Raw genomic sequence first — 27,734 nt, forward strand, 5'->3', positions numbered from 1 at the left:
AAAGAGAAGCAGGAAGTAGGCTGGGAGGGCGGAGGGAAATGGAAGCCAGGTACCCCATGTTACACTTCACAGAACTGTTGCAGGTAGTAGTGGGGATGTACACTGTAAACTAAGCCAAATCGAATTATTAGAAAAGCAGCGCATGTTTTAGTTACTTTCTGCATCAGATGTCTTAGGTCTTTGTCTCTGGACCTGTCTCTAAGGAAAGCCACTTAAACCTTGTGCCTCCGTTTTCATGTCTGAAATGACCTTGTCCTGTGCAGACACTATTAAGGCTGAACATGGACACATTATTAAAAGAATCGCCCTACTTCAGAGGTTTCATGCAGGCAAGCAGGTTACAGGTGAGAAACTCAGTACATGTCTTTTGCTGAGATGTCATGTACTCTCTCTGTGATCTTGGGCCACTGCCATTTAAGAATCAGACTTGTAATAGACATGTCCCAGGCTGAGGACGCCCAGGAGGCAGAGGTCAGGGATTGTCCTGCAAGCTGGGAGCACTGTGGGGACAGCCCAGTTCCCCCAGCTCCAGGAAAAGAGGTGGATTGCGCCTCTTCCCCATCACCTTTTCAGGCTGATTAAAGAGGGGCCTTGATGGTTTTCAGTGGAGATTCATTCTCTGCGAGATGGAAAAATAAAGGATTTGGCGGAGGAACTTAAAGGTGAGTGCTGGGCAGCTGTCATCCAGTGGTGTCAGTATTTTTGAGACTTGGTTCCTAGAACCTGATATCTTGGTGATCCATCGCTGCCTGTGTGTTAGAACAATGGGAATAATCCAGAGTTTGGTGCCATAGTAGAGACCCATGTGCTCACACATGCTTCTTAGTCATTTAAAATGGTGCTCTTTGAATGATTTTACTTTTTGTGCCTTCCCACGTCTTTCAGTATTCTAGCAACATATTATTCCTTGCCTTAGAAGCTCCCTTGCTTTTTGTGGCTTGAACAGCATCTTCCTCTGTTGACGTTTGTTTAACCAAACTTATCGTGAGGTCCCTTCTTTCTTCGTTACACCCATTGCTGCGCAGCTAATGCTTTCTCTCCACATTTGTGCTTGTCACAGGTTTGAACACTGGCAGCAGTACATTCAACACAAAGACAACTAACAAAATCGCTTCGGAAGCTAGTTTTTCATCTAGTGAAGGAAGTCCTTTGTCAAGGTAAAGTCACGAAAGCCTGCCTGAATAGTGGCAACAAGATGAGAAATGTCACTATGCAATGAATCAAACTCTGGCTACGTATTATTTTGTTGTGTGACTTGGTGGAAGGTTATGGTTTGGGTTTTTGTTTATCTAAAATAACAGTTGAAACTTTAGTCTACTTTTGAAAATGTTTGCACCAGAGCCAAGTATTGTTTTGCAGCTGTTGTTTCCTTGGTTTAAGACTCAATTGACACCTCAGTGAACCACAAATTAGCGTCTACAGCTGCTCGCAGTAGGGCTGCTTAGAGACCACACAATGGAGAGTGTCAGAAAAGGGCCAGGAGAAAACATCAGACCTTAAAGGAAATAAAGTGGCCTGTTTCTTCTTTCTGAGATGGCTGATATATATACTAGCAATTGCTGGATATTTGTTTTTGTTCTCCTCTTTTTTACTAAGTATTTGGGCTAGATTATACTTTCCTTTTCTGACACTTTCCAGCTTATTTTCCATAAAGAACAAAATTTATTTTTTCACATTTGTTAAGCTGTAGCAACTCTTATAAGTTTTTCCATCAATGGTAAGTGAGTTGTATGCTAGATTTGTCATCAACGTAAAATACTAATCATTTAATGGCATTGAATCACTGAGGAAGAATTTATAGATGGGAATAGAAGTCTGATTAAATACCTGTTTTTTTGCTTTGGGATAAATACCATTTAAAACAGCACAAGTTTCCCTTTGTGATAGCATTTGTCATTAAAAAGGTGTCCTTTAGGTAATTGCATTACATTTGAATTAACTGCTTACCCTCAATGAAATTTTAAAACCAGAACTTTACGTTTGTAATATCTTATAAGAGAAAATGATTTGATGCAGAAATATATTTTTAAATGAAAAAAAAATCCCATTTTTATTTATATTTTGATCAAATAAAAAAATTACTATATATTTAGGACCTGGAATATATTAAGATGAATTTGATTTTCTGAAATTGAATTCTTGCTTTTAGAAATCTGATAAGTTCAATTTTAGGGAATTACTCTTAATTATCAGAAATTATTATCTTTAATACCTGGGTTTTTATCCACGTATTTGAGGAAAACGAGAGATAACAAATTATGGGACAAGTAGAGTATTAAAGTATTATATTTTTATGGTTATACTATAAATTTAAATTGTAGGTCTTTTAAAAGAAATTTTAAAAGATAAATTCTACAGGTAGTTTTCAGGCTTAATGTTACCATTTGGCTTAATAATACATACATTTAGTTTTTAAAGATAGTTAGAAATGTTTGTTTCCATTATATTTTAGAGGCATTAAAAAACCCAATTCTTAAACTTTTCCTTATATATATTCTTCAAGCAATTTTTAAATACATTAAGAAAGCAGTTGAATTCTGTAGGACATTTTCTCAGCCTGATCATTTCATATCTTGCATCTGTATTTCATTATAAAATCAAACTTTTTTCCCCTTCCACTTGAGGCAGGGGCCTTTTGTTATTAGTGTTGTTTCTGCGTGAAATTAATTTCCTAAATAAATTAGAAGTAATCTCATCACTCCCTTTAAGAAAATATAAATAAGTCTTCAAGGGACCCTTCGTTCTAGACACTTGATAATAATCCATTGAGGAAAAGGTCTGGGCACAGAGTAGTGGGTTTGGGTTTTTCTGGTTTTGTTCTTGTGGTGGGTTTGGTGGTGTTAGTACACCACCGTGGGCTTTGGAGAGCTCTGGTTTTGCTGTTTGTGCCTGGATTCCCTGAAATTTCTTAGAGGTTTACGTTTAAGGATCCCACTTACTGCAGTCACTCCTCGTGCTTTATTGCTTTTACAAGTGGTCTCGAAACCCAGTACTTGAGAATAAACATAACAGTGCAGTGCTGCTGTAGCACTTTTAAAAATTCTTCTTTACTCTATTTTGTCAGTGAGCTGATGAGCAACCTCAAAAAAAACAAACCCTGCTGGACCTAAAAAAAAAAAAAAAAAATGGTTTTCTCTGATGTCCTAGAGACAATAATTATGATGTGCTAGTTAAGCCCAAACTACAGCTGAGGGATTTTACTTTAAAGCAGCGGCTTGGGTACAAAAATACATTTATAGCTCTTTGTCTGCACCTCATTATGTGTGGGCCTGATTCATTAAGTAATTGGTTTGCAGTTGTTTACATGAGTATTAAGGCCTTCTTTTCAGCCGCCTTTGAGAGATACATTGTGCAAATGTTGCCTGCGATGAATGCAGAATGAGGGCCAGAGGGTCCGTCCTATTGGCTAAACAGTGCACTCTGTTGAAAAGCCAGAGAAAGGGATTGGGTGCTGCTTTGCATAGCAATGACTTTCTTAATAAGCGTTACAGATTAATACACACAAGCTATAAAAGATGCAAAGAGATACTCTTAGCACATTTATACATGCTCATTTCATTGTGATGGTGGAGGGGTCCGCATGCTTTCATATTCTATTTTTCAGAGCAGCAGCTTCAGTGGATGAGCCGTAATAGAATCCGATGTTTATTGTATTATAAATCATGGGCAAGTAGGCAGATCGGCAACAGTTTATTATTAAAGATTCTTTCAGTGTAAATCTTTTTCTACCATTGTATTTGCTTCAGCAAAATCATTTTGTGGTTGAGTGGGGATGAAAGGCATAATATATGAAGGAGTAAGTCTTAATAGGAAGCTGTTCTCTGAGTAAAGACCACTTGTTCCCTTTTGTTCAGGGGTGCATGCCAGAGCTTCCTCTCCTCTGCAAACATTGTTTCGCTTTACCTTCCCCAGGAAGCGGTTTTCACTCTCCTGGATCCATTTGTTCAATGAAGAATGTATTTTAACAGCCTGTCCTGTAACTTCAGTTTACTTATTGAATCGAGATAATGTTTTACCAAAAGAAAAGAATGTGTGCTTACAACATAATTGCCTGGGGGGAAAGTAGCAGAGGTCACCCAGCCACCTCACCCTGACAGGGCCACAGTGGGTGGCATTCTGTGCCAACCCTGTAGCCATGGGAGCGGCCAGCGGAGGGCGCAAGGCTGCAGTTGATGCTTTGGTGGGACAGTGGCCTCTCTTGCCTGGTCACTGTACCATCCCCCCTCCCCCCCCCCCCCCCCCCGGGATGATGTGAGGGTCACAATGAAATAAAAGTGAGATTTTCCTGGAAGTCCTTTAAGATCTCATATCAAAGCCCCCGTTTCTATCTCTGGCTTAGCAAATCTGCAGTCGCCTTAAATTCTACTGAATTAACAGCTTCCTAAATATTTCACATGCTTCTCATCATAAAGTAACATACTTTATTTCCTTTCTACACAGAGCACCAAAGAACAATCGCTGGCTTGATTAGCTGAAGCGAAGGGGTTAACAAGTTGACTCCCGGCAGCTAAAAAAAACAAAAAGGCATCTGCTGCAGGGACCCTGTTTAACCATCAGGGGGCGCTCAGACTTTGTCGAATTAAACCGGTCTCAGACTTTGGTCGGCCTCTTAAAACTTAAAAAATTAGTATTTAGAGATTTATTGGCACACTCGTTGGGATTGTTTTTAATCTTTCTAGATAATTTTTTTGCCATGTATTTTCCAAAAACGTGTCTGTTTGGAGGAAAATGCTAGCTGAAGATGGTATGTGAGAAATTTTAATACTGACTTTAACTAGCAGTCAAAATCACTAAAAATTGTAAAATTCAATCTAAAGACCACAAATTCTCATAGGTTAGTTATTTTCAGGCTTTTTATAAAGCCCTAGAAGGATATTTCCTGCTGGAGGACTTCCTCATTGTCCCTAACAGCATAGACTGTGTCCTTGGCAGGACCCTGAGAGTCTCATTGCCAAAACCCACTGACATGGCCTCAGAGTCACAATAACTTGGGTAGTGTTAATGGGCTTTGGGTATTTTTTCTTTTCAAAAAAGAAATGAACCATGAGGTTGAGTCATTTTGTTACTAACATTAGGACATCCTCCAGGTCTGTTATTTTCCAGATTCCTCCTCACTACAAGCCAAGAATGAGCACCTAGTCTGACTGTCTTATCTCTGCTGCTGCCGGTCCTGTTGCCTGTACCCACCCCTCAAGGACTGTGTGGCCTCCACTCTGCAGTGCCCTCCCAGCCTGCTTCCCGAGGTCCCTGTGCTCCCTGGACAACCACATGCAACATGCATGCTGTGTCATGTGTGCTGTCTTTCATTCCTGCTTTTGTGCTGGAATGCTGCTGCTCCACTCTTTCATATGGCTGATGCCTACTACATTATCAAGGCTTAACTTGTAACCTTCTAAAAGTTTCCTAAGCAGAGGCTCTGGCCATACAAGATGCCACTTCTGTGGCCCTGTGGCTATTTCTGTCATCAACTGTAGCACAGGGATAGAAGCCATATACCAGTACCCTCACCCCACTGTGAGCTCCTCCCTGGGGTTTGGGGGCTTTTCTCAATCACCAATGCTCAATAACCATTGGACTTTCTGAGCAAGTGATCATCAATATATAGCTCCACCATTACTCGAGCGTTTTTCTTTATAAAAGTCAGTTGCACAATTGCCTTCGCCTCTCTATGGCATCTTGTACCCGAGCTGCAGAATCATGCGTTCCATAAGGTTATCTGATGGGTGTGTAGGAGAGGGAGAGGCACAGCACATACACGTCTTCAAAGGGAGGCTGTTGCAGCCAACTTAGATTACATCCTCTCCGCCAGTGTCTGGTCCCTGGCTCTGAAATTGATGAGGGCTTATGGGTTCTTGGTACATGTTGGGGGCCTGGGATGTTGTGCCCCAACCCTGCTGCCATTAGTTCTCGGCCCACCCTGCAGTTTCCCTTTTTGGCTTGTGTCACAGTTACTATTTTGGTGTCTGTACCCCCACTGAAGCATGAGATCCCCAACAGCAGAGATCGAGTATGGCTTGTTTGCTGCTACAGCCCTATCACAGAGCCTGATGCCTTGTTACGTGTGTGGTACTTGCTGAGAGAGTGCGTGAGTGAGTGAATGGATGGATAGATGAACAAACAAACCACTGCAGACCAGATGCTCTGCCCACCTGCTTGTGAACAGCCTGGCGGAGGCGGTCTCCCTGTCTCTTCCCCATCCCAAGTGCTCCTACTCATCAGGCTCCTCAAAGAAGAAACTTCATGTATCTTGGGCCTGTTTCCTCTCAGTTTATCCCCACACCTTGCCGCCGTGTATCTGCATACTTACCACCTCCACTTAGAACCTACGAAACCAAACCAAGCACATGCCTTTGTTCATCCAAATGCCTTGACAGTGCAGCTGCGCTGCTTGTCAAAGCCTGCTGTATGCGGCCTCTCAGGCAGCCTTCTGAAAGCAACTCCCACAAGCAGTCACACACTGGGACAGGGACCAGTTGTTCCTGCCCACCCAGGTTTCCTCTACCCTGCTGTTGTATCACCTCTCACGAGGCCCTGAGGAGACAGGTTTGCAACCTGTGCATTTTGTATCCTGGGAAAAATGTTTTGTTCTACTTTTGCCCCACTACCAGCTGACTCTGTGTGTCTTGGAACACATCCCTCAAGCTCTCTGGGCTCCACCATTTGTACAGTGAAGGAGCTGGATCAATACTCTGCTATAATTTCATATTGGGTTACTTAGAAACCCATAGGTTTTCCAGGTCTCATTTTTGTTTCTACTTGCTGGTACCACAAAGCAAAACTTAATACTTACAGATGTCCTTGCCATCTAATTTTATATTTATGTTGACTATTTCTAGTGATATTAGCATTTTGCTCATATAAGGTGAACAGCTGACACTCATAATTTTGACTATTTTCTTTAGTAGCTATGGTCATGAAGATTACATATGTAGGTGTTCACTCTGTACCAGGTGCTATGCTTAAACTAAAACCTATTCTAAGACCCTGGCCGACCTTAGCTTCTTAAGTTTAGCAAGGATGAGAACAAAAATGACTTTGATTAGAGTTGTCCTAATCTGGTTCATCAATAGCCGGGGAATTTATAAACAATTACTGAAATGCATCAAAAAATAAGATGGCTTGATGGATAGACAAAGGGAAGATACGTGATAAAGCCAATGTGGCAAAATGTTAACAATTGAGCATCTTCCTTCACTATACAGCTAGGGGGGAATAAATTACCAAACCTACTGGGAAATTCTACAGAGATCATTGTCCCATTATAATATGAGACCATTGGAATATGGTCACAATTTAATCAATTGTCTGTGGTGTCTTTACTTGAAAATGGTTTATTTTGAAGTAGGGCTTCCAGTCTAATTCTAAACTTCTAGGGAGAAAAATATCAAGTCTGCTATCTTGCATTCCAAGAGATACCCATGAGAAACTGCAGGGAAGGCAGGTGCTCTGGTTTGCTACCAGTGTAGCACGTGTTGGCCCTGCTTTGCAGCAGGCTCGGCAAACCGCGACCCTGGGGCCAAGTCCAGCTCACTGCCTGGTTCTCTGCAGCCTGCAGGCTAAGAGTGGTTTTTCCATTTTTAAATGGTTGAGAAAAATCCAAAGAAGAATGTTGCAGGACACCAGAAAGTTACAGGAAATTCAAATTTCCATGTCTCTAAATGAAGTTTCATTGTAGCACAGCCACGTCCATTCATTTACACATTGTCCGCGGCCATTTTCGTGCTGCAGCCACACAGCTGAGTAGTTGTGACAGAGACCATAATGTCCACACGACCTGAACCACTTACTCTGGCTTTCCGCAGTCTTTGCCTTACAAGATATAAATGTTACCTGCACATGCTCAGGGAAGATGAGGCAGCTTCCCAGCACATATGATGGAGTATGGTGACCATATCCCATAGCCCATAACTTTAACTCTTGCATTTGTTATGCTTTCAGAAATGAATTTGTATTTGTTTATCTCTCATTTATGGTAGTAGCTAAATAAGTAGCCTCTATCCAACACTCCAAGGACAGTTCTCACACCACCCCCTTTGGACTTGTCTTAGCTTTCTTTACACATTAGTGGTGACCCAGAGAAAGAAATGTTCCCCGTGAGAATTGTGTACAATAAAAATCAGCCATGAATTGCAGTGTCCCATTGACTTGTAGAAATGGTTTCCCAAAGGGAAAAATCATTATCCCTAAGGTGTAAGGATAGAATTGGAAACACCTGACAACATGTTCCACCTTTCTGAGTGGGTGAGCTACGTGCATGTAGTTCTGAAACATGTTTCTTGAAAGAAAACATGTTTCTGGTAAGAAACTTCAACAACCTGATTATGAACTCACGTAAGTAGAAATATGCAAATCAAATAATGTATCATCAACAAATGGTCAAGTGCCTTTAAGCAGGGCCCTGTGCTTAGTTAGGTTCATCTATTCATTATACACGTATTCACTGTGTGCATAGTAGTGAGTTACCCCGCTGAGCTGAAACAGGTATGGTTGCTGCCATCATGGAGCTTACAGTCTGGAGGGGCAAACGTCTCTATCAGTTACACAAATGGGTGTGAAACAGCAACTTTAATGAGGACTCGGGGTAGAGAGTGAGATGTGGAGCGTAGGGGCTGGGGAAGGCTGTAGCAGGAGAGCCTGATGAAGTCTGGGGCATCAACTTTGGGGGCGCTGTTCAGGATTTAGTTCTTTTGCTAAAAACAGTGGGAAGGCATTGAAGAGTTTTAAGCAAAGAAATGGAGCGATCAGATTTGTGTTTCAAAAACCTCACTCTTGCTGCTGAGTAGGAAAAAAAAATAGTTGTGGTATCACTAGTTAGGGAGCTGTTACAAAGGTGAAAGAGAAAAAAAGGTCTAGGCAAGAGATGCTGATTTTGTTGACCAGAAGGTAACAATGCATAGGGAAAGAGTGAGGACTTTGGGAAGTAGGAATGTTACCATGCAAAAGGTCTGGCTGCTCACTGCTTCTAAGCCAAAAGTCGAGAGGAGAGGTTGGTGGAAAGAAAAGCAGGTTTATTCCAAAATGCCAGCAGTGGACTTAAGGGAAGGCAGTGGACTCCCTGTCACAAAGACTTCCTTCCGTCTCATAATACCGCCAAAGGTTTTTAAGGCAGGCAAGGAGAGGCAGAACAAAGAAAAAGGAGAAGTTGGACAGGCAACTCCAGGAAAAAGCTCTTCCCAGAGGCTGGTCTGCCTCAAGGTCTGGAGAGGATCCCATACAAATGCAAAACCCTCTCCCAAGTCACCAGGCCAGGCAAGAGCTCAGCCGCCCAGAAATAAATAGAACTATTGAAACTAGTGGGTGTGCATAGTAAGTGTACAGTAAACAGAATCATTAAGGTTTGGCAGGAGGGACGCAAAGAACAAAAAAAAAGCTTTCAAAAAGTCCCAAGCCAACCCACACTGTCAAATCAAATTACATCACAGGTTTAAATAGAAGGTATAGAGTCACCATTACAGAAGGAGGTAAACTTGGCAGGACCTAGGGGCAGATTGGGTGTGGGAGGATGAGGACTGGAGAGGGGCTTGGGAACGACTAGAAGGTTGGGGTGCCGTTGGCTGAGAGTGGGGAAGGGGCCTGGTTTGGCAAGGAGGGGCCCACATGGGAGAAATTGTGAGTATGGTGCTGTATAGGCGTGTTCACCATGAGGCACTTCGGAGGCAGCGAAGTAGAGCTGGTAATGATATAGGAGATTTCCATGAGTGCTGGGCTCGTGTCTCATGAAACTGAAGAATGGAAGCACGGACCAAGAGGCAAGGAGTTGCAAAAGAGGATAATTTATTAAAAGTAAAGAGTCGCAAAAAAAAAAAAAAAAGTCGCAGCTCTCGAACGAGGGGATCCTGACTGGGTGCCCAACATAGGGCAAAGGTTCTTATTCTTATATCTTCTCTTGCCTGCTTGAAGAAGGAAGCTGGCTCCTTCTAATGGAGTTTGTCTATCAGATTTGCTCTGTTTGCCCATCCTGAAGGGTTTAATTAAATAACCCATTCGTATCTATCAGATCTGCTCCGTTTGGCCAAAAGGGATTTACGAGATACCCTGTTTCCCCAAAAATAAGACCTAGCTGGACAATCAGCTCTAATGCGTCTTTTGGAGCAAAAATTAATATAAGACCTGGCTAGGTCTTATTTTCAGGAAAACAGGGTAACTTACTAACCTTAAGGCGCGTTACATTTTGACCTGGAGTGAATGAGCCATTTCAGAATCTGGAGTTTCATGATATGGCTACCTTTGTTTATTCCACCAGGGACCTTCCTGTCTACCTAACAACATGCTAACTAACTTGTCTCAATCCCCACTCTGAAGACGTAACCCTAACCTGCCATTAGGGAATAGGTGCAATGACCGTTCTGGCTACTGCAGGGTGAGGAGGGGCATAGATAGAAAGAGACCGGCAGCAAGGGCTTGTCGGCAGAGGTCTATCTAATGGTCCCTGGTAGATGAACAAATCCAAGTGAGGATGTTATTGTCCTGTAGGCCATTGTAGCCAACCAGTGGGTAGTCTGTAAGCTGAGACATATTGTAGGCAACAGTATGAGATAATACCTATAATAATGAATAAAAGAAAATGAGAAAAGTTTCCTTAAGTCCTGTTAAATTGGGAAGTCAGGAAGTAAGGAAGGAAAAATCTAGTCTGAAGAATCGTTTTTTGTTTAATATTGGAAACTTATTATGAATTTGTTGAACTTTATCTTCAGTTAACTGTGAATTATCAGAGAGATTGCAACAGCGTAATCCTTTAATATTTTTACATCCTTGATTGTGTTTGAGGATTAAATAATCTATGGCATCTCTGTTTTTGAGAGCTGTTTTTTTGACCTGTCCTAACTCTTGTCCCATGGCATGGATAGCCTGTGAGGTAGCGTTGAGGGCCTTTGTCATTGAGCAAGCCATTTGACTAATCTCGACATTTAAAGCAATGGTCATAGCAGGTATTTCCATGCCTTATGTCCTTCTTGAAAACACATACCAATTCCTATAACAAGAAGCTAGAAATAGAACTTAGTAAAACCACATTCTTAAGTTACCACGTATGTCATTTTCTATAAAAGAGCTCCCATCAGTGAAGAGCGTCCAATCTGGGTTGTCTAAGGGTATTAATGTTTTTGACAAGGAAATAGAGTGGAGTCCTTAAGATGAACGTGGACTGGGGTGGCTGTTAAGGCACGACCAGCTACCCCCTGTGTGACCCAAACATCAGCGTTGATGGCGGTTCTATTACCGGGAGACAGCCAGGAGGACTTCCAGGGGCCAGGAGAATGAGCATTTCGCTCATAATGTCCCTTTCCAACATTGGGGTAGGACTTTCTGGAATGATTAAGAAAGAATACGAGAACATTAGGTCACCTCCATATGCAGCCTCAGGGCTGAGAAAAATATTTAGTAATTGGCTTGCCCGTTACTCCACAGACAGTAACATGTCAACTGGAGAGGTCCTTAGGTTGGAGAGAAGGACAGAGAAGGTGGCTCCTGGGTCTAAAAGGAAATTGATAGATTTTCCTTCTACTTCTAGGGTTACCCAGGGCTTAGGAGTCCCGAAGTTTAGATGGGATGAATGAGCCACCATTAGAAGCCACCATCAGTCAGTGTGACCTCCTCAGTGTGGGAGTCTAGGCAAGCCTGAGTTCAGGGGTGGAGGCCTCTGGGGACAGTCTGACTTCCAGTGATCCCCTTTACAGGTGGGACAGGGCCGTGGAGGTCTCCGGGCTGGCTTCAGTCACTGTGAACGTTCCTTTCTCCAACGTCCAGACTGCCCACAACGGTGGCAGTTGGATTCCCCTGGGATACGTATCCTGCTGGGTTGTAGCCTGTAAGGCAGCCACCAATACTTCCACCTTCTTTTTTTTTTCCTCTCCTTTTCCTGGGCTTTCTCCTGGTCCCGATTGTAAAAGACAGTGTTGGCTACCCTGAGTAATTGGTCCAAGGTGCGTTCGGGGCCAATAGCCAATTTCTGTAATTTCCTGTGGATATCTGGGGCAGCCTGTGTTATTAATTTGTCTTTCAGAAGAATTTCCCCTTCAAGGGTGTCAGGCCTTATAGGAGTGTATTTAATTAAGGCCTCCCCGAGCCTTTCTAAAAAGGCTGAGGGATTTTTTTCCAAATTCTCGCTAATGGTAGATGGTTTTGAATTATTGATGGATTTGGTCCTTGTTCTCCTCAGTCCCTCTAAAATGCCTGCCAGAAAGTGTTTTCTCTGCGAATTTCCTATGGGTGTATCAGGGTCCCACTGTGGATCGTTAGTGGGTACTGTTCGTTTTCCTGGAGGGAAGGGTTCCCAAACGGAGCCCCGTCCTGCCTGTTCATCATGATAGGCTAGGAACTGATCATCTTCAAACTTTTCGGCAGCTTGTAGGGCTGCTTGTTTCTCAGAATTAGTCAGAGTCTGATTTAATATTAACACGGCATCTTTCCAAGAGAGGTCAAAGAGCTGGGTTTTTATCATTTAATACAACTTAGTAAAACTGAAATCTTAAGTTACCAACAGAAGGTGAGAAACCTTGTCTAAACATCCACACTATGTTGTTACTGAAAAGTTTCATCTGTTAACGTTTTATTAGTTTTTAAGTCTATGAGATCCCAAGCTATTTTTTTGACAAATTCTGCAACATGGATAGCATGATTTTAAAAGTAGGCCTACTCAGAATGCTAAGTTTTGGAAATCTTCTATATATTTATCAGGGTCGTCTGAAAACTTCCCTAGATCTCCTTTTATTTGTTTGAGATCCTGTAGGGAGAAAGGGACCTGAACTCTGACAGGCCCAAAATCTCCCGGCATCTCCTGTAAGGGAAGATTTGCTTCCAGCTGGGGGCACTGTTGTACAGGAGGTTCTGGATAAAGAGGGCAACAAGAGGGAGCCTGGGCAAGAGCTGGCAGGACGAAGACAAGGGTATAGAGGTTTGGGATGGTCTTCTGACTGGGTGTCTCCTGTGGGTGCCTCCTCCTCAGGAGGGAAGAGTCCTGTTGGAGTTTCCTTTGAGTGGGTCTCCTTTGAAGGGGTTTCCTTTTGAGGACAGAGACAAGAAATTACAGCCAAAAGAGCCGGATCAACTTTATATTTCTTACAGAGGTCTGGATTGTCTCTTAGAGTGAAAAAAGCCTGAACATATGGAACTTTTGATCATTTGTCTTCAGAACCTTAATTTTTACTGACAACCAAAAGCAAGCAGTTAGCACTTCCACTGGCAAATCCAGAAATATATTTGGCAACCTTCAAAAGCATAGGCTTTTGTAATAAAATATAAGATACATTTATTTCTGTGACAAGAAGCCAGAAATAGATGAACTTAGACCTATCTAATAATTAATATTTCAGTATTTCATTATTTTGAAATACCTAGATATTTAATAATTTTTATCGTTTAATACAACTTAGTAAAACTGAAATCTTAAGTTACCAACAGAAGGTGAGAAACCTTGTCTAAACATCCACACTATATTATTACTGAAACGTTTCATCTGTTAACGTTTTATTAGTTTTTAACTCTATGAGATCTCAAAGTCAATAACTCAAACTATTTTTTTGACAAATTCTGCAACAGGGATAGCATGATTTTAAAAGTAGGTTTATTCAGAATGCTAGTACTCTGGGAGGAAGGCAGACTCCAGTCCAAAGACCGTTTCCCTTACAATGAATCCCACTGCGGGTGGTCCCTGCAGGACTTAGAACCAGAGCAGCAGAGTAAGAGGGAGGGGGCTGGCTTGAGAATTAGCTGCTTGATTTTAAAAGTGTTATTTTTTTCTTTAGTTACCTCAGCCTCATGCATTTCTGCTTATGGGTAGATTAGGAGATGGGTGGAGCTCCCTTTTTTTCTGAACTACCATGTTTCCCCGAAAATAAGACCTAGCCGGACAATCAGCTCTAATGTGTCTTTTGGAGCAAAAATTAATATAAGACCCAGTATTATATTATATTATATTATATTATATTATATTATATTATATTATATTATATTATTATTATATTTTATATAAGACCCAGTCTTATATTACATAAGACCCTATATTACATTATGTTTTATTATATATTATATAGACCCGGTCTTATAGTAAAATAAGACTAGGTCTTATATTAATTTTTGTCCAAAAGACACATTAGAGCTGATTGTCTGGCTAGGTCTTATTTTCGGGGAAACACGGTATCAATTTAGTTACTTTTTTTTTTTTTTAGTGCCCCCAATGAGGGCTTCTAGAAACCTGGCACATCTGGCCATACCTTCTACAAAATAAATCTAACTGTGAGATAGTATTATAGTTGCTACTTCCCTCAGGCGGCCAGGTTTCCCCATCTTTTTTTTAATTTGTATTGAGGTCAAACCTCGGAACAAGAGAAGACCAGGTGCCGTTTCTTCACATTCTGAGGGTAAAATTTGTCTCAGTGTTTCTGATGCAATCCAGGGGGGTGAAGGCACATGAGAGCTGATTGCCCATCTGGAAGGGAGGGAGAACAGAAAGGCGTCCCTTTGCAGTTCATCTCCCAACAACTGTTACTAGAGCGTCCTCTAGAGCTTGAGCCAAGGAGACCCCACAATCAGCTCCAAGGCATGTGGGGAGACACGGTGTGCCAGGGTTAGTCGTGCTCACCTGGGCTGCCCGATCTGTGTCCCCAGTGAGTGTCTACCTAAATCTATGGTGTCCCTACCTGGATGTCTGGTGCCAGCCGTCCACAGATCAGTAAAGGTGGTGGCCAATGATGGGGTGTTTTAAAGTAGAAGGGCATATGGCCCGACTGGGCATTTCGAAAATTGATGGCGCAGTGGATATAATAGCGGCCTTCTGAACAGACGTGTTTAAGGAGGGAGTATATATATACTCAAAGCCTGTGAGGAAGGCATAGGGCATAGACGAGAAGGAGTAGAAGGAGGCCCTGAAGCCCAATATGTGAGGGGGGACAGAAAGAGAGATCTGAAGCCCTAAAAGGCTTCAGACAAGACTGCTTCTTTAAGGAAAAGTGAGTCCGGACTATGTCGGTCCTCCTTAAAAACTTTGCCTGATGGTCAGCAACAACAGAGGTATAAAAGGAAAGCAGCAAAATACTCAGGACCCCAGGGGCAGCATCCTAGATGAACTTGAGCCTCTAAACAATTATTGGAAATTCGGCAACAGGTGGGAAGGGCACAAAAACAATAGAGATGTTGGGTGAGAATTCCAGGACACCTCCACCTGTGCTTTAAAACTAAGAGGAGCTACTGATAGGATGACATGAGAGGGTGTGCTATATGCCAGTAAATTTCATCCTGAGTAACAGGGATGTCCTACAGAGGCAGAGGTCCGTGTTCCTACCTTACGATGTCCTGAGGCTGGGGGGAGCGCTGAGGAGGGCTCGCGGGGAAGGGGCCCCGGACCAACGTCTCAAGAGCTGAGGAGAGATAGTGGCAGGATTAGAAGAGCAGCATGATCGGACGACACATTCAGCTGGCACCCTTACGGGCAGTCGGGCTGGGAAGGCACCAGTGAGACCTTTGGAACCCACTACAAAGTAGCTGTGGCCAGAGCACCTTAATTGTCTGTAAAGGCCCACTGCTCCAGCCGTGCACCAGTATTCAGCCTCCTCACTGAAAGGAAACAGGCAGCGGAGGAATAGGAGAATGTAGCAGAGAAGGAGGGGGAGCCTCCAAACGGCATTCTTCTGGGCAGTTGGGTTGGGGGAAGAACCAGGGAGCCTTTGGGAACTCACCACAGAGTAGCGGTGCCCAGAGACCCTCAGTTGCTACCGAGGATTGTTCATCCCAACCTCGTGCCATCTTTGTACAAGGCCCCCCTCTGTACAAGAGAGAAGGCGGTTGGGCTAAGGCCAACATTTCCCCGGCTCAGCTCCAGAGGGGATTGATCAGAGCCCTCACACAAGACCTTTTACTCCGTGGCTTAAGATTGGCAGCTGCTTTATTCACTTTTAAGAGGCTGACGGAGGCCCACTATGTGTGACAGGAGAAAGAGACAAAAAAATGATGAAGGCCCATAAATGGGCAAATAGAAAGGCACAGATAATATTTACCTCTCCTTCAATCCTGAGCAAGCCCCCAAATGATGTAGGAAATTTCTGAGTGCTGGGATCGTGTCTGCGAAACTGAAGAATGGAAACACCGACCAAGGAGAGGCTAGGAGTTGCAAAAGAGAATAGTTTATTAAAAGTAAACAGTCACAGCTCTCAAATAAGAGGGTGTCCCGACTGGGTGCCCAGAATGGGGCAAAGGCTCTTATTCTTATATCTTTTCTTGCCCATTTGAAGAAGGGAGCTGGCGTCTTCTAATGGAATTCGTCTATCAGTTTTGCTCTATTTGCCCATCCTGAAGGGATTAACGAAATAACCCATTCATATCTATCAGATCTGCTCTATTTGGCCAAAAGAGATTTGTGAGATAACTTATTAACCTCAAGGTGCCATTACATTTTGTCCTGGAGTGAATGAACCATTTCAGAATCTGAAGTTTCAGGATCTGGCTACCTTTGTTTATTCCACCAGGGACTTCCCTGTCTACCTAACAACATGCTAACTAACCTGTCTCATTAAGTGAGGACTGGTCACGTTCTTGGCGCTCAGAAAGTGGCCTAGGCTGTGGGGACCTGGCCTATACTTGCCTGCCTCCATGCCCTTGCTCTTGTGAAGGGCTTCCAGCTGCCACGTACCACTGCATCCCACTGTTCCTCGGTCCCAACCTGTGAGATGCTTTTCGCCTTTCAGAGCAGAGTCCAGGAGGCTCCTTGCTTCCTTGGGGATCCTGCAGCCACCCCATCACCCACCCTATGCACTCAATTCTCCCAGCTAGTGCTCTACCCCTCTCCCCCACAGGACTCTTATCATTGAGCCACAGCTGGCAAATTAGCCGCTTTTTGCACCCTACTAGTGTTTTTATAATCTACCTCTCCCCTCTAGCACCTAGCTCATTGTATTCATGAAATGGGAGGTAGATAAATAGTAGACACAACCCACAGTTGTATTTAATATCTGTCTGTGTGTGTGGCAGGGGCGGGGCGTTACGTAAGATGGATTCTTTCAGGCTCATGTTGTCTGTGCGCACCTTACTGGCAGTCTCCATGATTATCGGTTAGCCCTGGACCCTTTTGGATGGTCATGGGGAAATGGCCACAGGCCACTAGTGGGTCATAGCAAATAAACCGACACCAAGTTTAAAGGGAGCATTGACAGATACTGAGCCTGGAAGATGATACCTTAGTGGAGCTTGTTTTACTGAGAAAGAAAATGTAATGCAACTATGGCAAAAGGCAGATTTTTAAGCCATAGGTTAACTTGACTTGACCCAATGGGAAGGAGAAGATGGGTCCTGCATCTAGAAGACTAGGATACTGGCTATGAGAAGAGTAGTGATGGTGCATATTGGGATCTGTGTCTTTTCTCAGCATTCTCCCCATCTAAAAGGATGGAATCTGCTTTAATGAAATAATCTGTAAATGTAAATGCAAGTAAATACTTTGGCAAAAACACAAGAAAATAAATCAAAATGGCAAGCAATACACAAGTAACAGTTTCTTGTTTAATATCTCCCTTGACCATTCAGTATTGTTAAAGAGAAAACAGGCCCAAAATGGAGTCGCTTGTGCTAAAGCCCATGACAGAACCTAGACTTAATACTTGACCTAATTGCAGTTTCAGCGTTCTCTGGAATGTAATGTTAATCAATCAGTCCGCAATTTTCTAGTTAGTACCAATGAGGTAATCTGTCACGAAGGTCCTCTTCATCCCAGCCTCCAAAGTAAACTCAGGCAATCTGCCTGATAAGACACACACACCGCGTTCCCCTGAGGGAAGGTACCATTGCCTGAAACAAGCCTTTCTTTTGCTAATTTTCTTTTTTGGCCCAGTTTCTGTCTATAAAAGCCTTCCACATTGTACAGCTTCTTGGGCATTCCCTCTACTTGCTCCAATGGGATGCTACCCAATGCATGAATCTTTCAATAAACCAATTGTTGGATCTTCAGATGTACTTGATTGAATTTTCATTCTTTATCAGTATGAACCATAAAGAATTTAAGTATAATTTAAAAAATCAAATGATGTGCTCCCAGAGGGGACTTTTAAATTCATTAAAATTACAAAAGCTCTTGAAAAGGAGTGCTGAGATGGGCATCATATCCCATAGATCTATTTCTTGTTATATTGGCTTTAGTAAACAAGCTGCTAAGTACTAGATGCCGTAGACACTTGCATTTTTATATGTATGTGATACATGGAGCCCTAAACATAGGTGTCCAAGATACTTGCATTTTTTTCTCTACCATGTATTAATATTTTTAACAAACAAAACAGAGTTTATTTTTAACTCCTTTGTTAAACTGTTAAGTATTGGTATCACTGGCTTAATGGAGGTAAGTATTTTAACTTCCTCACCAGCCTCTCCTTGTATTCTAACATCTGGAAGTCCCCACTTCAGGTATTTCTTTTTTAGCTTGTCTACAAGTGCTAAGCTTTACACATTAGTGTTTTCCAGAGACTGTTGAGGGGAAATTGGTCCTCTGCCCACTGCCATGCATTCGTTCTCCAGAGGAGCACAGTGTGCAGTGCCTCTTGGCACACACAAGGCAGAGCGGAGTCCAACTGGGTCTCTGCGGAGCCAGCACTCAGGGACAGCAGTCCGCTGTCTCAATAGGGACCCTCCCACCAAAGCATTAGCAAATACCTCTGGCCTCAGCAGCCCGGCCATTTTCTTTTTGCTTTTAAAACTTGGGGATTAAATGTAAAATTTCTAGCCTTTCAGTAAATAACATGTGCTTCTTCCCTAAGGGGCTCATTGTAAAAATATTAGTCTGGTTTTCCCTTTTCTTAAAACTTAGGTTATTTCTTTATTTTACAGGCATGAAAATAAAAAGAAACTACCTACCAATTTAAAGTATAAAGGTAAGAGAAATAATAAAATACCAGATTTTCATTTTGTGTGTTGACCAAAAGAGTTGTTTACTTGTGTAAGGGCTATGAAGCATGGCTGTGATCACAAGGGCAGCCCCTGTAGCTCCCTCTGGGTTGATGTTGTCTCTGAGGGGATTGGAGGGCTTCAGTGACAGGGCTGTGACCTGAACACACATGGGTGCCATGGGCCACAGAGGCATAGCATTTTAATTTGCAGTTATGAATAGTGAGGGGATCCTGACCTCCACAACTAATCGAGTATCGACACCAATATATTCTACCTATGAAATGTTTCCTGCTTCTGTCCCCATCCTCACTGCTAAGGCCCCACAAGTCACTACTGCTCAAGACATGACAGGGCCCATGCAGGAAATCCAACTGTTTTCCTCACATCCAACCCCTCACAACGCCTGACTGTCCTCCACCTAGCCACCAGCATCTAAAACCTCATTTATCCTTCTTACCTTCCTGGTTAAGAATTGCCAATGTCTTCCCACTACCTACATGATAGAGTCTATCACTTTCTCCCTTTGTGGTCTAGCCCCATCCCTACTCTCCAGCCTAGTTCCTCCCAAGGCCTTGTCCTCTTTGGGTCAAGTCACAACCAGGTTTTTCCAGATACACACTTGTACCTCTGTGCCTTTGCTGATGTTATTCCTTCTCCATGATGTTCCTTTTCCTCAGCCTAGTGAGCTCCTACTCATCCTTCAACTACCTGTTTACAGAGAGAATCTAACCCTCCTTCCACACTAACACTGAAATACCCTCTGCCAAGCTTGGGCTCTCTCTACTCCTGTCTCCTTAAATCCCATTTCCAGTGGGTTATAATTGAGAGCACGGGTTTGCGTCGGATTACCTGGGTGGTACTGCTGGTTTGACTACTCACTAACTCTAATTATGGCTAGTTACTTAACCTCTTGCAGCCTCAATTTGCTCCGTAAATCAGAGACATTAATACTTACCTTACCAGGTTGATGAAAATATTCAGTGAGGTTGTATGTAAGAAGTCATCGCAGAGCTGACAAGTCATGCCATGTAGATATTGGTAGTCATGGAGATTGTCAATGTAGCAGACAATGTGCCCCACCACATCCTGTCTAACCACTTTGGAGGTTACCTCAGTACAGTTCACTGACATGTCCTTGGCCTTGTACATCAGGCAGCTGAGTATTGCCACCTGGGGGCTTTCTTTGGCCACAGGAGCATGCTCATTCCTTACAGGGCAGCCCACAGTACTACAGAGTTGATGCTCTGGTTGAGAACAACCCTCAAACAATGAGAGATGGGAGTTGGCGGATAAATAACCTCACTTCCTCATTCTTCTTTGGGACAATTTGAAGAGAGTTCTGCAGTCTCTCAGAGGGCCCCCTGCAGGACTGATCCCCAGGTGTCCACTGCCAGCCCTGTTCATCAACACCCTCTGTTGGTTTCCTCTCTTCCCTGTGTCACTCTCCCAGTTCCCCAACCCCCATCGTTCCCAGGATTACCTCCCAAGTAAACCACGTGTACTCATTCCCTGTGTCAGCGTAAACCTCACTACTATTCCTCCACTGTATCTTCTCTTCTCCTCTATGCTCTTGTGAAGAACAGAGGGAGATCAAAGTAGAGGGGCGGCTGAGGTCAGGTGAGGTGGTATCAGGCCTGATAAAACACCCAGGTAACCCTGCTTCCATGTTAATCCTGATTTTAAATCCCAAACCTATGGTGAAGAGTTGGACACAACAAAAGGGAAAAGAAAGTATTCTACAAAGTGTTTTCCATAACAATGCATAGAACACATTGTGAAATGTGTAAATTTGTGCAGTATTGACATGAATTCCGGGTATATCTGGTCAGATAAATCACATGGTATCCCTAGCGGGCCTTTTGCAGGCCAGTGTTCCAATTAATCAATCCAGCTGATTAAGCCAAGCTAATCAGTGCTGAGATGTTAAATAGCTGTCCGGTTTTTTCTTCCAGCCTTCTGGAGTGAGTCTGATGACAGTAACTCAGAAATTGAAGCTGCTTTACGTCCTAGAAACCATAACACATCCACTGATCATTTTGATAATTTTTATGACTAATAAGCTATAACAACTGTTGGAAATAAAGTCTTTAAAGAAACGGAAACCTATCTTCATATGTGATTTCCAAAATAAACATGTCCTTTTAAGTTTTGTGATTTTTAATATGTTAGGGCCACATTGATATTCCAGTGAAATTTTATGATATAATTATGAACTAGCATATTCATTTTTCAGTTATCAAAAAGCAAAGTGATGAATGCAATGCCCATCAAAATTCAAATTATTTTCTTTATAGAAATTGACAAGCTTATCCTAAAATTCATATGGAAATTCAAGGTACCCAGAATGGCCAAACAGTCTTAAAAAGGAAAAACAAAACTGAATACTCACATTTCCCAATTTTGAAACTTACTAAAAACCTGCAGTAATTAAGACAGTGTGGTACTGGCACAGACATGTATTGATTTATATTTGATATTGGTTTATATGAAATATTGATTTATATATAATCTAGAATTGATAACCAAAAGATAAATCTCATATTTATGGTCAATTAACTTTTGACATGGGTGTCCAGACCATTCAGTGGGGAAAATATGGTCTTTTCAACAAATGATGCTGGGACAACTGGATAGTTTTATGCAGAAGAGTGAAGTTGTATCCCTACCTCACACTGCATACAAAATTAACTCAAATTGTTTAAGGACGTAAATGTAAGAGTATGAAACTCTTAGAAGAAAACATAGGTGTAAATCTTTGTGACCTTGCATTAGGTAATGGATTCTTAGATATGACACCAAAAGTACTAACGACAGAGAATACTAGGTAAATTGGACTATACCAAGGTTAAAACCTTTTTATTGCAAAGAACACCATAAGAAAGTGAAAAGAATAGGAGAAAATGTTTGCATATCCTATTTTTGATGCAAATCAAAAAGGAACCTGTATCCAGAATATATAAAGAACTCTTATAGCTCAATGGTAAAAGGACAACCCAGTTTAAAAATGAGCAAAGTTTCTGAATAGATTCTGCTTCAAAGAAGATATACAAATGGCCAATAAGTGCATGAAAAGATGCTTAGTATCATTACCTATAAGAGAAATGCAAATCCAAACCACAGTGAGATATCACTAGGTATCTTCACACCCATTGGAATGGCTAGAATCAAAAAAACAGGTAATACAAGTGTTGGTGAGGTCGTGGAGAAATTCCTTTATACACTGCTGATGGAGATGTAAAATTGTGCAGCAACTTTGGAAAACAGTCTGGCTGTTCCTCAAAAGGTGCCTGCTCAATGGGAGTCCCCAGTTAGCAGGGAAATCCTCCAGTGTCCCCACCCCCTTGTGAAGCCCAGTGGGGTCTCAGGATAGCAGGCACATTACCTGGAGTATTTCTCTGGGTGTTTATGTATCCCATCTGGAAAATAATAGATGAACTAAGTTTCTTCCAAACATCTGACCCAGGAAGTGGAGCTTCTTCCCCCACCCCCCTTTTAATGTTGGCTGGACTTAGTGTATCTTTTCTACAAAATAGAGTATGAAAAGGGATAAGTGGTAACATTACAATAGAAAAACCTGGCTGACACCTCTTTAACCATGTGATCAAGGTTAATGTCATCAGTGATAGGTCATGTGGATGTCAGGTACCCCCAATATGCTGCAATGAGAGACACTTCATCTCTGTGCTTATCTTTCCAAAAACTCATAACTGCAGTCTAATCATGAAAAAAAAAATGAGATAAACTCAAATTGAGGGACATTTGACCAAATACCTGTCCTGTACTCCTCAAAACTGTCAGTAACGAAAATCAAAGAAAGGCAGGAACTGTTACAGACCAGAGGAGACAAAAGAGACATGACGGGGCCGGCCCGGTGGCTCAGGCGGTTGGAGCTCCGTGCTCCTAGCTCTGAAGGCTGCCGGTTCGATTCCCACATGGGCCAGTGGGCTCTCAACCACAAGGTTGCCGGTTCAATTCCTCGACTCCCGCAAGGGATGGTGGGCTGCGCCCCCTGCAACTAGCAACGGCAACTGGACCTGGAGCTGAGCTGCGCCCTCCACAACTAAGACTGAAAGGACAACAACTTGAAGCTGAACAGCACCCTCCACAACTAAGACTGAAAGGACAACAACTTGACTTGGAAAAAAGGCCTGAAAGTACACACTGTTCCCCAATAAAGTCCTCTTCCCCTTCCCCAATAAAATCTTCAAGAAAAGAGACGTGAGAACTAAATTAAATGTGGGATCCCGGGTTGGATCCTTGAACAAAAACGGGACATAAGTGGAAAATACAATGAAATCCAAAGAAAGCCTGGGATTTTAGTAGTAATGTACCAGTGTTGGTTTCTTAGTTTTGACAAATGTACCATGGTAATGTAAGATTAGAGAAATGTAGTATTAGGGGAAACAAACTGGGTGAAAGGTATGCAAGAACTGTTTTACTTTTGCAACTTTTCTATAAATCTGAAATTATTCCACACACAAAAAAATCCAACAATAAACATAGTTGACCTACATCTGAACACCTTTTACTAGAGATCACATGTTGTGTACTGATAATGGTCCAGAAGAATGCCTCGGTTTGGTGACACATGCCCTGTTTCCCCGAGAATAAGACCTAGCCGGACAATCAGCTCTAATGCGTCTTTTGGAGCAAAAATTAATATAAGACCTCGTCTTATTTTACTAGTATATAATTATATATTAGTAATTATATATTAATAGTATATATTATGGGAGATACATAGTCCCCAAAAGCTCAGAAGAGTGGAAAAATTATTCCTTTTGGGGTTGAGTTAGGGAAGTTCCACATAGGACGTGACATTTATTTTATATAGGATGGGATAGAGCTGGGGGGAATAAAGGATCTACGCAGAAATGATACCTGCATTCCCAGAAACAACAAAAATTATGTTAAAAATCTTAAAATTTGAAGAGGTTATCAAAAGACAAAATTTTTAAACATTTGTTAACAATAGAGAGCTACGTGTTCATGAATGGGAAGACTATATATTAAAAATCACAAATTCTGTCCAAATTAACCCAAAAAGTCAATGTCACTTTAATCAAAATCTTAATAGGTCTTTTCCAGAACTTGACAAGCTGGTCATTAAACTCAGAAGGAACTTAAAGGGCCAAAATGAAGACATAGGCAATCACCTCCCTGACATTGGTCTTGGCAATCATTTTTTAGCTCTGACTCCACAGGCAAGGGCAATAAAAACAAAAATAAAAAGTGGGACTACATGAAACCAAAAAGTTTCTACATAGTGAAGGAAACCATCAGCAAAACGTAAAGGCAACCTATTCAATAGATGAAGATATTCACAAATCATATATCTGATAAGGGATTCATATTTAAAAAAATAAAGAACTCATATAACTCAATAACAAAAATTTCTGATTTAAAAATGGGCAGAGGATTCAACTAGACATTTTTCCAAAAAGGACATACAGATGGCCAACAGGTACATGAAAAGATGCTCAACATCACTAATCGTCGGAGAAATGCAAATCAAAACCACAATGAAATATCATCTTACACCTGTTAGAATAGCTATTATCAAAAAGATAAGATATATAGGTGATGTATTACAGAATTGTACACTTGAAACCTATATAACATTACTAACCATTGTCCCCAATAAACTTTAATTAAAAAATAAAAGAAATAACAAGTTGTCAAGAATATGAAGAAAATGAACCCTTTTCTGTACTGTTGGTGAGAATGTAAATTGGTGCAGCCACTATGGAAAACAGTACAGAGGTTCCTCAAAAAATTAAAAATAAAACTAACATATTATCCAGTGACATCAGGAAAGAGGGACTTTCATACACTTTGGAAGCACATTTATAATACCAAGTAAAGTTATAGATGGCATAACCTATGACCCTATGGTTCCATCTCTAAATATTTACTCTAGAGCCATACTGTCCAATACAAGTAATCACCAGCCACATGTGACTCTCGAGCACTTGAAATGTGACTAGTCCAAGCTAAGAAATTCATATTGCGTTTAAAGACTCTGTATGAAAGAAATAGTGTGAGATATTTCATTAATTTTTATATTGATCATATGTTGAAATGGATATATTGGATATGCTAGGTTAAATATATTACTGAAATTAATTTTATCAGTTTCTTTTTAAATTTTGTAATATGGCTACTAGAAAATTTTAAATTACATAACGAGGTGTGATCAAAAAATATGGTGAATGTTTAAATTTTAAAAATGTTTTATAGTAAAAGACATTGCTATTTTTTTTCTTTTTTTAATTTATTGGGGTGACAATTGTTAGTGAAATTACATAGATTTCAGGTGTACAATTCTGTATTATATCATCTATAAATCCCATTGTGTGTTCACCACCCAGAGTCAGTTCTCCTGCCATCACCATATATTTGATCCCCCTTACCCTCATCTTCCACCCTCCACCCCCCTTACCCTCTGGCAACCACTAAACTATTGTCTGTGTCTATGAGTTTTTGTTTCTCATTTGTTTGTCTTGTTCTTTTGTTGTTTTTGGTTTATATACCACATATCAGTGAAATCATATGGTTCTCTACTTTTTCGGTCTGATTTATTTCGCTTACTCTCAATATCCATCTATGTTGTCGCAAATGTTCCTATATCATCTTTTCTTACCGCCGAACTATTCCATTGTGTATATATACCACAACTTCTTTATCCATTCATCTATCGAAGGACATTTTGGTGGTTTCCATGTCTTGGCCGACATAAACAAAGCTGCAATGAACATTGGAGCACACAAAAGACACATTTCTATTAAACTGCCTCAAAATACTCCCCCTCACTTTGAACACATTAATCCCATCGTTCTTGCCACTTTGTGAAGCAGTTCTGGAAGTGAGTGTCTCTTTCAGCACTCTTTTGTGAGAGTGTCTCAAGTTGCACTGTCGTGGCTGCGTTGATGTCCTGAATACATTCCAAACGTTTACCTTTCACGGTCACTTTGACTTTGGGGAAGAGCCAGAAGTCACACAGTGCCATACCCAGTGAATAAGGTGGATGAGGACACACCATAATTTGACATAAATTGCCATATCAGAAGCAATGTGTGACAAAGCCTTTCTGTTGTGATCTCAAAATACAGTGAGCACTGCTGCCAAGTGTCATCCAGTGGAAAGGCAGAGGTTTTCAATATGGGAAGTGGCGTGTCAAACCTTAGTAACAGTGTGTGAAAAGTTTCAAGTTGTTTGGTGCAGTCAGTTGGGTTTGAGCTTCGGTCGAGAGAAGGTGTGTTTTAAAGTTTTAAAGTTTTAAATCTTTAAATCTTTAAAGTGCCATAAACCTTCCACCATGACAATGCTCCGTGTCATACATCGCTTCTGGTATATGGCAATTTCTGTCAAATAAAAACATTAAACGGTGTGTCCTCATCCACCTTATTCACTGGGTCTGGCACCATGTGACTTCTGGCTCTTCCCCAAAGTCAAAATGACCATGAAAGGTAAACATTTTGAGTCGATTCAGGACATTGAGGCAGCCACGACAGCACAACTAGAGCACTGACAAAAATGTACTTCCAGAACTGCTTCAGAAAGTGGCAAGAACAATGAGATGTGTGATCGAAGAGAGGAAGAGTATTTTGAGGGGGATTAATGGCAATGTGCCTTTTACTGTAATACATTTTTTAAATTTAAACATTCAATGTATTGTTTGATCACACCTCATATGTGACTCTCATTTGTGGCTTTATTGTATTTCTATTGGACAAAGCTGCTATAGAGAAACTCTCACTGTTATACACAAAGAAACATGCTTAAAATTTTAATTGTAGTATTGCTTGAAATATTAAAAATTTGGGAACATTAGTGCCTGCCAGCAGGAAAACAATAAGAAATATTGCTGGAGGACTTATACAATTAATAAAATATATGTAAAAGTGAAAACAAAACAATTCATTGTGTTGTTTATAGACAGGGACAAAAGGGTTCATATATAGTAAAAGTGTAAAACATGGATGGAAGGGATTTGTGAATCTTCATGAAAGTGATTAGCTCTGGGGAAGAAAAAAGGAGAATTGGATAGGTGGTATATACCGAGAAATTCAATGAAACAGTAACAACTTATTTCTTTAGATTAAAAAACAAATATTCAATGCAGAAAAAATGTGTAGGTACTAAACTTATGGATCTTAGGTTCAGAGAGGATTTTATTAATTTAACCTCAAAGTCAAGGGAAGTCATAGCAAAAATAAATAAACAGGACTATATCAAACTAAAAAGCTTCCACACAGGAAAAGAAACCATCAACAAAACAAAGAGACAATCAACCAAATGAGAGAAGATATTTGCAAACAATACCTTTGATATATCAAAAATATATAAAGATCTCATACAACTCAACAACAAAAATCCAATTAAAAACCGGGCAGAGAACCTGAACAGACACTTTTCCCAAGAAGACATACAAATGCCCAACAGACATGTGAAAAGATGCTCAACCTCACTAGCTATTAGAGAAATGAAAATCAAAACCACAATGAGATACTACCTCACACCTTTTAGAAGGGCTATTATCAACAAGACAAGTAATAGCAATTATTAGAGAGGTTATGGAGAAAAAGGAACCCTCATGCACTACTGGTGGAAGTGTAAATTGGTACAACTACTATGGAAAACAGTACGGAAATTTATCAAAAAATAATAGAATTACCATATGACCCAGCAATCCCTCTTCTGGGTATCTACCCAAAAAATCTAAAAACATTTCTCTGTAAGAATATTTGTATCCTTATGTTCATTGCAGCATTATTCATGGTGACCAAGACGTGGAAACAACCGAAGTGTCCTTTGATAACTAGATAAAGAAGATATGGTACATATATAAAGGAATATTTCTTGGCCAT

At 41.2% G+C, this 27,734-nt stretch overlaps 1 protein-coding gene across 13 annotated transcripts in view; it reads left to right on the forward strand.

Annotated features, from left to right (window-relative positions):
* The window catches only part of KIZ (kizuna centrosomal protein), a 147,384-nt gene extending 126,350 nt beyond the window's left edge, over positions 1-21,034 (forward strand). For 12 of the 13 annotated variants that reach the window (XM_081033949.1, XM_081033955.1, XM_081033951.1 and 9 more), the window contains 3 exons: positions 1,061-1,157; positions 18,805-18,848; positions 20,817-21,034. In XM_081033949.1, coding sequence (XP_080890075.1) covers positions 1,061-1,157; positions 18,805-18,848; positions 20,817-20,920 — 245 coding nt within the window. In that variant the 3' untranslated portion in view covers positions 20,921-21,034. The remainder of the gene's footprint in view (positions 1-1,060; positions 1,158-18,804; positions 18,849-20,816) is intronic. The other variant, XR_013992274.1, reaches the window with a different exon arrangement.
* The last annotated feature ends 6,700 nt before the right edge of the window (positions 21,035-27,734 follow it).

The sequence above is a fragment of the Rhinolophus hipposideros genome (assembly GCF_964194185.1).
Source record: "Rhinolophus hipposideros genome assembly, chromosome: 22".
Taxonomy (NCBI): Eukaryota; Metazoa; Chordata; class Mammalia; order Chiroptera; family Rhinolophidae; genus Rhinolophus; species Rhinolophus hipposideros.